Source organism: Thunnus maccoyii, chromosome 5 (genome assembly GCF_910596095.1).
Source record: "Thunnus maccoyii chromosome 5, fThuMac1.1, whole genome shotgun sequence".
Taxonomy (NCBI): Eukaryota; Metazoa; Chordata; class Actinopteri; order Scombriformes; family Scombridae; genus Thunnus; species Thunnus maccoyii.
The window spans coordinates 13,052,939-13,068,553 of NC_056537.1; the positions used below are offsets into that span (position 1 = coordinate 13,052,939).

The 15,615-nt window shown below is 39.3% G+C and overlaps 2 protein-coding genes across 2 annotated transcripts in view; one reads left to right on the plus strand and one right to left on the minus strand.

Moving 5' to 3' along the window:
* Positions 1-1,200: 1,200 nt before the first annotated feature.
* On the minus strand, positions 1,201-6,181 carry ucmab (upper zone of growth plate and cartilage matrix associated b). Its single transcript, XM_042412710.1, has 5 exons — positions 5,912-6,181; positions 5,663-5,725; positions 5,460-5,555; positions 1,774-1,872; positions 1,201-1,695 (listed from the first exon to the last, which is right to left on the minus strand). Exons 1-5 carry the CDS (start codon positions 5,967-5,969, stop codon positions 1,619-1,621), a joined length of 393 nt encoding a protein of 130 aa, XP_042268644.1. The 5' UTR covers positions 5,970-6,181; the 3' UTR covers positions 1,201-1,618.
* A 2,881-nt stretch (positions 6,182-9,062) lies between these two features.
* The window catches only part of LOC121898128 (cyclin-dependent kinase 17-like), a 33,163-nt gene continuing 26,610 nt past the window's right edge, over positions 9,063-15,615 (plus strand). Inside the window, exon 1 of the mRNA XM_042413071.1 lies at positions 9,063-9,452. The gene's annotated coding sequence lies outside the window, so the exon portion shown is untranslated. The remainder of the gene's footprint in view (positions 9,453-15,615) is intronic.

A 15,615-nucleotide genomic window follows, 5' to 3' on the forward strand; every position in this document is an offset into this window, starting at 1 on the left:
AGCCTGTTGAATTTAGCAGAAAGACTCTTTTCTCCTTTTCTCCTTCTCTCTCTCTCTCCCACTCGCTCTCTAGAGACTTTCACACAGAGCAGAGAAGGGATCTGTCTTTGTGTTTTTTTTCTGTGGTACCTCTATTTAATTTAAATCACTCAACATGAATGATTGGAAAAAAGAAAGAACACTTCACCTGAACATGCCCGATATAAAAGCTTTGCCATCTTGAATTATCTAAAAAGTGTCGTGGTGAATAATGACGAGGACTTTGAGCCTTCATTTACTGTAAATATAAATCTCAACAACACAGTTTGCTTGACTCTTGAGTGTTTATTTTGGTCTTCTCTATATTTTCTCCTCCTTATCCCCCAAAAAAACACTTCAAAAGAAAACAAAAACATGAAACAGTGAAATCCCCTCCGTATGCATGTATTACATATTATTGCAGAAATGTGCTTTGAAGTTGTAGAGATTCATGTATTAAAAAAAGAGACGCTGCATGTGTCGTTGCCTCTTTGACACAAAGTAATTATCAAGTTAGTTAGAGTTTGTACATTGTAAAAATAGTTGAATATAGATTTTAAAATGATTTTGTTAGACTTGAGTAAATATAAAGCAAGTATATATGAGTAAATACAGTATATTCACACTTATTCTGCTTCTGGTAATATGTTATATAAAAACATTGCACATCTGTTTAACCCTTATATTCTGTTTGGGGTCCTGGGCCCTTTTTAACAGCCCAAAAACATACTAAACATAGTTGTATCAGCTTGATACTTAATGACTTTTCCTGATGAGAATTGCATCTAAATATGATTTTAAACTGATGACATGTTTCAGAGGTTGAACACAGAAAATTACACCTTACTTCTGTCTGGGGTCTCAGAGATCCCAGCTGTAAAACATGGTTAATACAATGGATATTCATTATGCTGTGTATCTGTGACAGTACGTTTTTATGCAGCACTCCCCCTCCCAAATCTTAAATAAATCTATTTTGATTTCTGTTATTGGAGTTTTATACCAGTTTCTTCCCAACAGGGAGTTACACCTCTCTGGGGTCTAATTGACTCCAAACATTGAGTAATGTCAATATGTACATTTCTTTGTCTGTGAATGACTTTTTAGCTAACAGAATTTATATATATATATATATATATATATATATATATATATATATATATATATATATGTCCATGAATAGTGAATTTAATATATAAAACATTCAATTTCATCACAGTGTAATCACAATGCTTTTTATCAACTTCATCAAATGTGAAACCCAGTTTTTGGCAAAGGGAAGGGTACTACTTCTGTTTTTTTTTTTTTACATAGTGAGATTTAACATGGTCAGAGTTTGAAAGAAAAAATTTGGAATATTTTGCAATTATTATTATTACTTTGACACATAAAGAATTTGGGTCTGTGAGTCCCCAAACAGCGAGGAAGCAAAGCCAATATCAGCAACATGAGTTTAAAACAAGCCCAAACATGGCTGAAACATTTTAACTGTAGCTGTGTGGAGAAAAGCATCGTTATGCACAAGAAGAGATGTTTCCTTAAAATCCTGCCATCTCTCCTCTCTTACTGCCCTCCAGTCTCCGATGGAGTGACGGTCGTATTATTGTGGAGGATGCATCCCGTCGTAGTGGAACTCTCTCCACTGCTCGCTGCTCTCTCTGGTCCTCTCATCTTGTTCTGGAAGATTATGAGAAAGCTCAAAGTGTGAATGAACTCATCCTTCTCAGTTACATCAGATATGAGGAGTTTACATACCATCATTCTCCTCTTCAGCGTAGTTCTCGAACTCGTTCCTCCTCTTCTCGTGGAACTCTCTCTTACGTTCGTCTGCAGCCAGAACCTGCCTCTGCTCAGCTGTAAGCAAGAGAAGGAGGATGACTTGATAAAATGATGAACAATTTAGATTTAGTACTTAATTATCATATTGATCTGGCCACTATTTGCTGAAGACCAAACATCTGATATAAAGGACATTTTAGACAAATTAACTGACTTCAAACTCTTTTATGATGCACAGAAACACCAGAATTGGGTGCAATCACTAGTACGTGTCAGCTTTAAAAAGGGCCTGACTAAGATCAGTTTTATTGAGGGGTTTTTAAGGGATGAGGTAACTAAAAGAGCTCATTTGGGACAAGTATAGACACACACACACTCGAAACAATAACCGTTAAACATCACCACACGACAACCGACAAAAAAAAAGAAAAAATACCACAGAGCTGAATCACCATGTCAGAACAAAAGCTGCTTTTTGTGAACTTAATGAAGCTGATATTTGTGGTGAAGCTGTGATTCACAAAAGCTGATTGTGTCCAAGACCAACACACAAAGACACAAAAACCTGGTGATAGAAAGAAGTCTAATGAGTCATGTCTCACCCTTTATACTAGATCCAGAAACCTTTATGTGTGAAGAAAGAAAAACTAAAGAACAGGTTCACATTTTTTAAATAAGTCCATCTTATTATTGTACTCACATGCCAAGATTTATATTTAAACAGTTTTTGGTCTCTATAGTTGTTTCTCCTGTCCATGCTGGCTGTGAAGAGGCAGCCCTCCATTTGTGTAAAAATGCATTCAGAAGGTGAGGTGTGGATTTGTATCTTCTTTTTAATATGAAACTCACAAGACTGTGATCCATGATATTAACATAAAGAGGGAATTTCTTACAAATAATATAGTAACTCTGGCAGATAACCACCCATGAGCATGTAAGTATTGTTCGAAGGCAGACTTAAAAATATGTGAACTTATCCTTTAAGCCTGGCGTCAGCAATTACCTCTAGTGTTGACTATGTGCTAGTTTTCTTCAGCACTGTTTATTGGGGGTCGACATTGTAAATGCACGTACATGCTGTGAAAACACAGCTCATGTTTTTAAATGTTCTGTTTGTTTATTCCTTTTAATTCGTTCAAGAATAAAATTAATTTATAAATCAATGGGGCAGACTCTCATCAGTGAGTGAGGGCTAACAGAGTTACACTCATCCGGCAAAAAAACTCTTCCGAGTTACACTACGTGACTAGAAATGTAATTAATACCTTATCCACACAATAAACAGAGGCTTGCTTCATCTATGGGTGTAGCAAAGTGCTGTTGACACAAATCTGTTCTGGCCAAATTATGTTAGGAACCTGTGTTATTCGTCCTGTAAGTTTATAAGAGGTGATATTTATTGGGATTTACATGAATTGTGTTTACATTGTCGTTGAGTCATATAAAAATTTTGATGTCATCTGTAAAAGGAAAAACTTCAGCTTTTTTGGAGGGACAGATTTAGCTATTACTGCTTTAATCTCCAGTAAACCAAGTATGAAAGACAGACTTGAAAAATTGTGAACTTATCCTTTAAGTCTACTGATACAAATACAGAGAGGAGTGAGGCCAAGGATTTCAGAAAACCTGCTTGTGACCTCTGACCTGCAGGTTTGGACATATGAAGAAGACCAGGACACATTAAAGTAGTTGTCTGACATGTGTGGGAAAGTTAGTGTGAGTGGAATGACTACATACATACACTGACTGCAGTAACTTTAGCTGAGATTGGACAAGGTTTAACCTTTCCAAAGTCAGGTCATGACCTTTGACCTACACTGGGATTCCCAGCACGGGTCTGTGCATGCAGCAAGAACAAATCTACACTGGAATTCATGTTGGGAGTTCACGGCACTTAGCTGTAAATTACAAAATATAAAGTTTATGAGATTCACAGCTGAACTGCAAATCAAACATGTTTGACAGGATGCATTTTGAGTTCATCTAACTGCTGTATTTGGCTTGTTATCCCTGACAAATTCTACACAGCAGGTTTAATCATACATCATTTTCTTCTCTGACACAGCACATCTGAGCTGCTTCTTGAGGCTCAGCAGCTCCCACAAAGTCAAACAGCAGCGTTTGTTTGGAGTCTGATGTCTCCACTTAGATGTAAAAACTTTGTATGTCACCTCAACCACCTACTGAAACAGCTAATACATATTTCAGATATTTTCCTCTGCAGATTTCACCCACCTGCAAGTGAGATATTGTGCTTTTCTGTCATAATGCAGCAGGAGAGGCTCTTCAAAGTGAGCACAATTTATGTCTCACTTTTTCACTTCATTTCTCTCCCACTCACTTGTCCATCTCAGTCTTTTCACTGTGTGCTCTGCTTTTTGTTCATTATATTCCTCCTTTAACGGCATAAATGTTTTGTTGTTACACACTCAGAGACCCACAGCCTGTTACACAACTCCAATTCACGACGGCTGTCTCGCTGTCGTGTGTACTCTCACCTTTCTGTTGGCAGAACTGTACATGACAGTGCAGATAAATCATTTGAGAATGTCAACCATCATACAGTATGTGAATTTTCACAACACTTGTACGAAGAATATTCACAGTTCCTCACTGAAGTGTGTGTGAGAGAGCTCCATGCTGCCCTGTGGCTCCTGCTGCAGCCTCCAGCAGGAGCTGGTGCTGCTGTGTGACCAAACAGGTCTGAGGTGGTGTCTGGTCAAACCAGGTCCAGAAGACAGTTAACAGCTGCTGGCTGCCAAACTCATAAAAACATTCAGACTATGCTATAAACATGTTTGCACACGTCCATTCAGTCTGCAAAAAACCCCTCCATCTTTGTCAACAAGTGAAATAAATCTGTCAGCGGGATTTGATAATATTACCTTCCAGTACAATGTAACTTCAATTTATGCCCAAGATTAGAACAAGAAGTAGAATGAACTCCTTACTTTGCACCAGTACCTTTTACCTTGTAAAAACTATCAATTCTTTGTCTTATCAGTATTTTCTGGTGATTTCTGATGTCTGTGTTCATGCATATCTTTCTCAAGGGCCTGTTGTGCAAAACAAATTCCCTGAAGGGCTGTGAAGGTTTCTTTCATTTCAATTCACATCAGTTTCTCTTGAATCAAGTGTCATTTTGTTGATATCGACTGCAGAACTTTGCCCTATTATGACTCATTTCAAGACAGTTACACTGCTTTCTTGGAAATTTCTCAAATGTGAGAGACCTCACTGGGAATTTTTTTTTCTTGTTTTATGACGTAACAATCACAACAAAGGTCTTGATTTGTAACAACTCTTAGCTCTGAGGAAACCAAATAATCCCACAAGCTGTCATTATAATAATAAACCACAAGTACTAACGTGAGTACACATGATTGACAGGATCTTTTATGAATAAAAAATAAACATTGAATGTTGAATTGAGACTATATGATGTGTTAGGATGATTGGTTTTGTAGTGAATAATCATAAATATCATCAGCAGTTTGGATGCAACATATTGACACATTTGTTATGAAGAAACAAGTGTTTATATGTACAATGAAGCACAGATAACAACCATAACCATAAACACACAACCACACAAAACACCTCGGCTGACCAGGGTTTAGGGTTAGGTTTAGTGCTACAAAACAAACCAAGAGTGAACTCACCATCGATCTCATCCTGAGACTTCACACCCCGTCTGCTGCGCTGTTGGAAGAAGTTTGAGGCATCGGCCTCCTTCATGAAGATCTTCTTCAGTGGACCTGCAGTGCAAGCAGGAGCAGGAGGTTCAGCTCACAACATAAAGAGATAAAAGGAGGATGTTGTCTGCAGGCGGAGTGGAAGAGATGCAGCTGATGCGGCTCCTCACCTTGTGGATCTTTACCGCTGCCTGTGCTGCTGGATACAGCTGCAGAGTCGGCCTCTGGAGACACTGGGTCAGAGGACAAAACAGGAACACAGAAACTAGCTTTTATGTTTACCTCTCCATGAAAGACAAAGAAAACAAACATCTAAAACAACTCTGTACCCTGTAAAGAAACTCCTGATATAAAAATCCACATGCAAGTGAGATGCAAAAAAACCCCTCAAATCCCACATTGTCCTGCATCAGACTCACAGGAAAGTGCAAGAAGCACAGTGAGGAGCGCCAGGAGGGTTGTGTATGTCCAGGACATCTTCAGCTCTGTGTCTGAATTGCTGAGAGATTGGAGCAGTGAGGGAGAGCAGGAGGGTGAGGTGAGTAAGACATATGTGAGAGGTGGGGTGGGAGCCTGAATATTGACTGCTTGTCAGAAGAGGGAGGGAGTGACCGTGCAAGTCTGATAAGAGGCTGGATCCAACAAACAGCAGAGGTCAGGAAGGTGCTGATTAACAAAGACGCTGAGGATTTAATTATGACTTTATAAACTCACTGTTTTCTGTGCACCAATCATTTTCAGCCATTGCAGGTACAATTAAAGAAATATACGCCATAAATTCATTCACAAATTTGTGAAGTCATGAGCCTGTGAGGCCTGTTTCTTTTTTCTTTAGTCATACAAGAGCTTACTAGAAATTACACCAGAGACCTGCTTAATAACTACACCTACTGTATCAGAAAAAAAGATGGATGACAAATAACAAAAATACTGACGTCTCTGGAAAGAAGTGATAGAAAACAACCGAGGCCCCGAAGCTGGAGCAGGTTTTCTGTTTTTTTCCTTTTTTTCAGCCACATGTCTCCTCTGCAGATGCAGCTGAAACGGGCCCCCTCAACAAGGCTGCTCTCTCTCTCTCTCTGCTCGGCATAAATTCCTGCTGGAAAGTATGCAGCCTTCTGTTTGCTTGAGTTTTTTTCCCACCTGAATTCTGGCTGTGCCCCACAAAAGAGTGAATGTTTAAATTGTTTTGTGGGGCAATCCGAGGTGGAAAGATTGTTGCTCAGGGAAGTGAGAGGAAATTGGAGGGAGAGTTTGAGGAATATGTGAGGTTAGTGAGGATGTGTTGTTCAGGTAAGTGAGGAGGGCACACAGGAGGAAGAAAATCTATTTCGGATCAGCTGAATATTGTACTTGAAGCAAGTCAGGGATGAATTCGAAAGAGAGTTTGTTAGTTTTTAACTGAAACTGAAATTATTGGAAAGTGAAACAATTGGCCAAAGAATGAGCATATTTATATAATAGCTTTTGGTTTCGATCTGAAGCCTTAACATGTAAGATGTGTCATGTTTCAGATATATTCTCTGTTTTGTAATGAACCCCATCTTTATGTTATGTTACAGTCATTTATACAAAGTGACCTACATTCAGGGAACATTTTGGGATTGACTGTTTTGCTCAACGACACTTCAGCACACGGAGAGGACAAGCTGAGCATCAAACCACAAACCTCACAATTGATCATTAACTCACTTCAACACCTGAGCTACAGCCACCTCATGTTTTTTAATGATGGACTTTCTGAGTGGTTGTATTATATTTAATTTTCTTTTTTTTCACTTTTTCATTGTTTCTATTTTTAAATTGCCTTTCAATTTTCTTTTTCTGTATTATTATTATTATTATTGATTTAACATTTTAATGCATGAAAACAAAGTACTTTTAATTGCTTTTGTGTATAAAATATGTAATGTGTATAAAGTGCTGAGAAGTTTAGACTAAAAGTTCTACATTCTTACTTAAGTAAAAGTAATATTATCAATAAAATGTGAAGTATCAAAAGTAAAAATACTACTTGTGCAGCAGATTGGATTCTGAACATGTAATATTATTATGTATTATATTACTGATGCATTAACATGTAAAACACATTTTGATGTTGAAGATGGTCAATGTGGAACTAATTTTAGTTTTTATATTATTGGTATCATATTTTCAAACATATATTTATCATTATCTTTTTTCTTTTTTATTAGAAAGAGCAGCGTTATTGAGGCACACACAGACAGCAATAAAATGATATTGATTGCAGTGCAGCACCAGTGAAATCAATCCTTGGTCCTTGAGATAAAATAGGGGAAGGAAGAGAAAACACCTGCCAAAAACAAATTCTCTTTGGGAATAAGCTGCCATGCAATTTACATTTTATGCATGTGTGTGGAATATTGTGGCTTTAAAATAATGATAATGATAAATATAAGTATAGTTTTTCCCTATATGAAGTAGAAGTGTAGGACTGAGAGGTCCTGAGATGATTAACGGGAGAGGAAAGAAGAAAAAACAAATCCGACATCTGATACACAAATCAATACAATATTTCCCTCTGAAATGTAGTGGAGTGGAAGTATGAAGTAGCATTAAATGGAAATACTCAAGTTCAGTACAAGTACCTCAAAATTGTACTCACAGTATTAGAGTAAATTTACTCAGATAATTTCCACCACTGTACTTTAGCCCAATTTAGTCAAATCAAGTAGATATCTTTCAATGTTACAGTCTCTTTAGTGCCAAAGTCCTTCTTTTTGTTACTATACTTCCACCACAGCTCAACAGGGAAACACAAAGAGGGAATTTGATGCTAAAAAGACTGTAAATGTAACCTTGATATGACTAACTCAGCCTGCTGAAGCCTCATATAAGCTTCAGATAAATGTTTAAATACATTTTTTCCCAAAATAACTGTGTGGACACACTGTGGATTTTGCCCCCCATCACTCACACTGAAAGCACGGCATGAAGAAGAGGAATGATCACGGCGAAGAAAACCTCTTTCAGTGTTCATATGGGCACCTGACTGATGTTTTAAGACAGACTTGACAGTCATATCACGACCCCTCCGATTTATCTGGTGACCCTTTGGAGGGGCCCGACCCCTAGGTTGGGAACCACTGAACTAAACTAGCTAAATGTATATAAAGTAGTTCAAACTAGCTCCACCTCCAGCAGCTACAACATGCTGCTTACACACTGATGCTCCAGTATTAATAATCTAAAGATGTCATATATGATAATATATCAGTCAGAGGGATGAAAGTACTTTTACTTTGATATTTTAAGTACATTTTGCTGCAAATACTTATGTACTTTTAATGGAGTATTTTCACATTGATGTATTGGTGCTTTTATTTAAGTAAAGGAGATGAATACTTCCACCACTGCTTAAGCAGTGTCTAATATTTATTGAAATATTTGGAAGTACACTGGTAGGCATGCAGCATTTCCTCCATTGGGGGCCGCTGTAGGGCCACGCTGGCCGGCTGTCTGTCATTACCAGAACCGGCCGCTGGGTGTCGCTGTTTCCCAGCGGACACTGTGATGACACGGCGGTGTGGAGGCAGGCAGAGAGCGAGAGAAAGAGAGAGAGAGAGAGGACACAGTCAGATCAACCAGTAATCACCATCGGGTCTCACACTGCCATGGTCTCCGCTCGCAAAACCAACAACGGCGCTTCCTATTTTCCACCCGGAGTGAAACTTTAAAGTCCCCCCCCCCTATCCCCCCCCTCCTCCTTAAAAAAAAAAAAAAAAAAAGAAGCCATGCTGCTGGACGCTACAACAACCCCGCGGATATAAACGACTCCGAGGGAGCAGAAAGTAGCTACCACCACCACACCACCGACACCACAAAGAAGAAGCAGGGGTTCTTTTTTTCTTCTTCACGCCCGGAGGGAAAGACGGCATCCGGCCTGAGAAGAAGCTCCGAGGTCGGGGACTCCGGTCGGAGCAACGCTCATCGTTTCTGGTGAGAGCGGTTGTTACAACTAAATATATATAAAGTCCCTTAAAAAAATGTCGGTGTAGTTTCATAGTGAAACAGCAGCTGAAGCGTCAGTTAGAGCCGCGCTGACACACGAAACATTTTCACCAGCCTGCGTTTGACACACACACACACACACACACACACACACACACACACACACACACACACACAAAAACGAGCTCAACAATGCAGCAATGTTTACTGTGACAGTGTGAATGCAGCCGTTTGTTCAGTTTCTCCCATTCACCGGTGAATGGCTGCATTTAGCTAAAACAAACAAGTGAGGTTAGCTACATGGCAGCTTAAATGAACGTTGAAGTAAGTTCAGAGCGGTTGATATACTTTCTGCCCTCTTTTTAAGTTTCATATTTGTGTCAGTTAAAAAATAAACCCCACAACAGTCGGGCTGGTTGGTTGTCACAAACTGTACGAGGCTGGGGCTTGCAGGCTGCTCTGCATGTATCGTCTTGCATAGTTGCCACCAAAACATTTACTGACCCACATTTCAGTGATGGTCCTTTCTGTCTGTTCCACTTTTTTTTTTTTTTTTTTTTTTAAACACAAACTACTTGAAACACCGTGCAAACAGTACCAGGCTCTCAGCAGACTGCACACACATAGTCCAGTATTAGCTGCTTTTAAGCCGTTTCAGCTGTTGTAAGGGAGGCCAAGACAGGAGCAAACACAGGAGGAGCCTGCATGGGAAACACTTCTGCACAGTTTCGAGGAATCACCCCGAGACACAAGCTTTTCAAAACACTCCTGTACGTCTGTCTTCCTCCTACAGGGAGTTAAAGGACGGGTTAAAAGTTTTTTAAGTCTGTTTCAAAACAAATGAACAATAAAGTAAGTTTTTCTTGCTGTAATCATTCCTCCTGCTCATACTGACCATTAGAAGATCCCTTCATACTGCTGTTACAATGTAAGTGATGGGCGCCAAAGTCCACAAGCCTCCTTCTGTGCAAAAATGTATTTAAAAGTTTATCCGAAGCTTATGTGAAGCCTCAGCTGCTCAAATGAGTCAAATCAAGTCGATATCTTTCAACGTTACAGTCTTTTTACTGCCAAAGTCTCTCTTTTTGTTACTGTATTCCACCGCAGCTCAACAGGGAAACACTGTCTGAGGAAACACAAAGAGGGAATTTTATGCTTAACAGACTGTAAATGTGGCAGATATCCACTTGATATGACTAACTCAGACTGCTGAAGCCTCTTATAAGCTTCAGATAAACTTTTAAATTCATTTTTGCACAAAATGACTGTGTGGACACACTGTGGATTTTGGCCGCCATCACTTACATTGAAAGTGCATTTGAAGGGGATCTTTAAATAGCCAGTATGAACATGTGGAATGATTACAGTGAGGAAAACTGGTTTCAGTGTTCATAGGGGCACCTGACTGTTGTTTTAAGACAGATTTGAAAAATTATGAACCTGTCCTTTTAAGCTGTGTTTGAGAGAGAGAGAGAGAGAGAGGGGTATGAGTGTGAAGTCAGCAGGATATCCAAAAGGAAGACATCATTGTTCTGGTGGGAGGGTTTCTCATGGCAAACTGATGAGGAAGTTCATTTTGGTGTGAAAACAGTCAGGAGATTTTGTGGTTACATACTGTGTTTATTGCCACATTTATTGTTGTTGTTTTGTTGCATTATTCAAAGTCTACTGATCAGCATGCTATAAAAACTATCAACTAGGGCTCTCTGATATGGTTTAAATCATTTTCACAGTATTTATAAGGATATTTTCCAATACAGAGATCACAGTTTGGCCAATAATCAAACTGATGTTCAAATCAATGAATTACATCAAACCAATCTCTTTATATGTGTAAAACAAAAACTTGAGCTACAAATTTTTGTTCGTTTTTCGATTATGGCTTACTCAAAACTATTTGGACAACAGATGATTCCACAACGATAACATTAGGCTTGAATCTAATGATTAATATCATGATCAATAAATAAGGTTTTTTTCTTCTTTCACTAATTAATGACTATAAAATGTCACAGAATAGTGATAATTGCCCATCACAGCTTCTTAAAGTCTTAAGTTGACGTCTTAAAAAAAAAAAAGCTTGTTTTGTCTGACAAACAGTCCAAAATAATAAATTTACTATCACAGACGATCCTGCAAATTTTTGTCACTTTTTGATTAACAATGAATTGATTATCAAAATAGTCAACAATTCATTTTCTGTTGATCTGAAATTTTAAAAATGCAGTCTGAAATTGGCCAAAATATGTTTTAAATCAGAAACTCTGTTATTAAAAATATAAGTAAAGAAGAGTTCAAATCTGTACCTGCATTAACTTCCAGCTTTTGACCGTCTTCAATGCGGAAACATTTGTGACTCTTTGAATCTCGACCCTACATATCACTGCTCAGAGTTTTCATTGTTTTCTTGATGACTGAATGAAAATGCTGCTGTAGCACTTTCTCTCATTTCCTGTGAGCAGGTTTCAGTCTGACGGCCACAAGCTGTTGATCTCACACGTAAGATGTGTGTATCATTCAGGTGCGCCAGGACGTGTGTGTCGGTTTCTGGGCTCCTGTTGAGCCTGGTACCTGCAGGAGGACAAGGATCTGTTGGGGGGTCGGCATGCCTGTGTGTATGTGTTGGTTTGACGTGGGGTTGTTCCCTTGGTGAAGGCCTTGGGGATGGAGGTGGCAGGGTAACCTGACCCGCTGTGAAACAGCTGTAGCCACGCGGCGCTGATCCCTCGAGCCCCCGTGCAGATCAGATGATGGTCCAGTGTGTGTGTGTGTGTGTGTAAGTGAACACATGAATGGATGTGTGTTTGCCAGTGATTCATTCTCTACTTTTGAACATACTTTTGTACACAGAACAATTTCAAACCAAACTTCATACACTTTTTGTGCGAGTTTTAACTCCTTCCTCTTCCTTTCACGTGTATTTTGCATACAAGTGTGTGTTTTTTGAGTGTGTGAGCTCATGTTTGAACGGCAGGCCAAGACAGCTGGCTGAAGGTTAATGTGTCGCTGCTCTCCGGGGAGCAGCTGCTATGTCACAGGCACCACTCCCGTCTATAGATAGCCATGAATACAAACTCTTCCTCTTTTCTTTGCTGCATTAACACAAGAACGCTGGCACCGGCATGCAGCTCAGGCCTCTCACATGCAGTTGCCCCACGAGACAAATGCTGCCGCTTGCAAGTTTGGCAGCTTCCACTCCCTGATTCTCTGACTGGTGGTACTGAAGACATCCTCCCACCCCTGAGTCAGCTGGCCGAGAACCTGTTTGATTGAGTTATACAGTAATAACTTAAACCACATATCTGGGTCGTCATCTGCAGTATTAATGTCTGAAACAGGTGAGGGACAAATATTGCCTTTTTTCCCGTCACTCTTGGCAGGATTTGCAGAAGCTGTCTGAACACTTGTCTGATCTTTATTTGGAAGCAGACACACAGACACACACACACACACACACACACACACACACACACACACCCTTATCCACACCAACGTTATTACAGCCAGCATAGCTCTGCATATTTGAGTTGAGGTGTTCATAATTAAGTTCTCGCTGGTTTAATAAAAACCTGTGTTAAATCTGTGTGTTTGGTTTTTTAATTATCTGAATTTAGAAACCCCCAGGCTCACTCCACCTCGGCTCAGTAGGTTTTACTAATCAGGGATTGAGAAAGTAGACCGCTGTTGAACTGCTAAAAATAAAGTCTTTCTTAATAATGTGATCAATTTTCCATCTAATTTAAAGCTTTGCGAGCTTCTCACCACTCTCACCAGTGGGGAAAGAACAAGGAGTAAGATGGAAACAAGTTTTTCTGAAGAGGTCAAAAGTTTAAAAACATCTTTATTGTGAGATCACAAGCGTAAATGTGTCGGCCTCATGACATTTGTTCTCTATACGACAAGTGTTGCTTGGATTTCACAACACAGTAAAACCCAGACCAGTGCTGAAAGAAAATTTTTATGACTGATTTATAGTTTAAAATCCCAAATATATGCTAGCTCCGGTTCCTCAAATGTGAACATTTGCTGCTTTTCTCTCTTTTACATCCGTGTAAATTAAACATCTTTGGACTTTTTCACACAAAACAAACTATTTGAAAACAAAACTTTAGGTTCTGGGAAATTGAGTTTGTGATTTTTCAATATCTTCTGACATTTTTGTAAGCTAAAGCTGATCAGAGCTGAAACAATTTGTTGATTGACAGTCAAGCAGTTTGAAAACATCGGGACTCAAACTGGATAATCAATTAATCGAGAAAATACTAAGCAGATACATCAATTAATGAAAATAATCAGTAGTTGCAGCCCTGTAAATGATAAATTGGAATATAATCTTTACTTGAACGCAGCCCCAACACAGACAAAATAAAGTTGGTTACAAACCAGATGCTTGCTTAACCTCCCGCAGGGTGCGTACAATTACCACAAAGGCTACTGAGAACTGTTTGTGTTTGCAGTTTGATATGGAAACTGATATTCTGATAACCCCGTCCTGCTGCCTGCCCTCAGTTAGATAGCAGCCTGGTCTTTTTTTTCCCCCTTCTAACAGCCATGAAAGGCTATCAGGACCCGCTGAGGCCACTGCTGGTGCGAGGACGAGCGCAGACTAGCAGTGAGGGGGCGGCTAATGGTTGCTCTCTCTGATGCTAATGCTACGCTCATAAACGACGGCCAGGTGACTTGACTCAGGGCTCAGATCAGATGAGTCCACGCCTGGACAATTATCTCCATAATGAGCCAAACAGGAGTCTGTGATAAGCGCGCAGCCTTTTATCTAGAATAAATGAATTAAATATATCAAAATATCAAAGTTCATTTATGGGGACATAGCAATAAAATTGCCAGGATCTACTCTTTAAAATTGTTGTGTTTGGTCATCAGGATTACAGCCGCAAATGTTGGATGTTTTACACAACATTGGAGAGGATAAAAACATTATTTATTATTTTGGAGTGACACTAGTCTGCCGCCTGCCAGATAAAATCAGCGTCCTGCGTTGAACCCAGCTGGTTCCACAACGCTTATCTGTCACAATTCACGCAGGCCTTTCATCTCATTCACAAACTGTGTTATCATGTTCATTGTAAGTGGTGCTCTAGTAATTCTTGGTCTATTCATGACAAATTTATGAAGGGAAATTAATGAAAGTTCAGTGCTTTGTCCCTCCCTCACTCATTCTTTTTTTTCTTAAGATAATTCTGGGTATACTTGTATATTAAGGGCAAATCTCAAACATACCCCACATTGTGCACGTTTGTGAGCCTACATGTAAATAGCATATTGAATAGCAAAGACGTGTCTGACTGACTGGCATTTCTGTGATAAATACTGTCATAGTTGCAGAATAATGTGCTGCATTATCAAGAAGAAAACAACTACCAATACCGGTGAAAACATTAGTCAGTTCTTAAAACAATCTTGAGAGCTGATAAGCTTTTTATTTTCATTTTTTAAGCCAAAATGCAGAACCTCCTCTGGCTCCTGTGTCTCAAATGCAAGGATGTGCTGCTTCTCCCATCACTGGAAATTTAATAGCTTTGGGTTTTGGACTGCAGGGTTTCCCCAGAAAATTGTTTATGTGAGGTGATAAGATACCCAGATCCTGACATATCTTGTCTAGTGATCAGTTTAGTTGTTAGATGAGGGCCTAAACAATAGCCACACTCATAAAAAATTTGCAGTGTGAAAAATCTGCTCTTTTCCCTTGTGCTTTCTGATGTTAGGTGGTCTTTGTTTCAGGCCTCCACAATAAAACACTGTGGGAAAAGGCTTCAGAGTGTTTTCAGGTAAAACAAGTGATTGAAGATGTGACTTGAGTTCTGGCATTTTTGATTTATTCTTATGTATTTTTGACATTGTTTTGACTGAATGATAACTAATTATCTAAAAGATTAATTGAAAATGGTCATTAGTCGCAACCCGAAATACTGAAACATAGCGTTCCCAACACAGATTATAAATCTTTAGGCTGTTTGACAGTAGCATCTGTTCTTCCTGGAGGCTACAACGCTATGTTATTGCGTGGTACGCTATAAAACTGCAGCTTCTAACTTGCAATTTTGAACTTGGGTGTCCACTATCTAACCGCCGGCAGTTCGAGAGCTTAGAGAGGAGCAGGGCTGTCACTCAAGCCGCCGTAACCATAGCAGCA

Bases quoted from the DNA above. Each gene is read 5' to 3' on its own strand.
- ucmab (XM_042412710.1), bottom strand. From the start codon at position 5,969: ATGTCCTGGACATACACAACCCTCCTGGCGCTCCTCACTGTGCTTCTT. The intron at 5,726-5,911 runs GTGAGTCTGATG...CCTCTGACCCAG, and splicing joins TGTGCTTCTTGCACTTTCCT to TGTCTCCAGAGGCCGACTCT. The intron at 1,873-5,459 runs GTGAGTTCACTC...TCTTGCTTACAG, and splicing joins GTCTCAGGATGAGATCGATG to CTGAGCAGAGGCAGGTTCTG.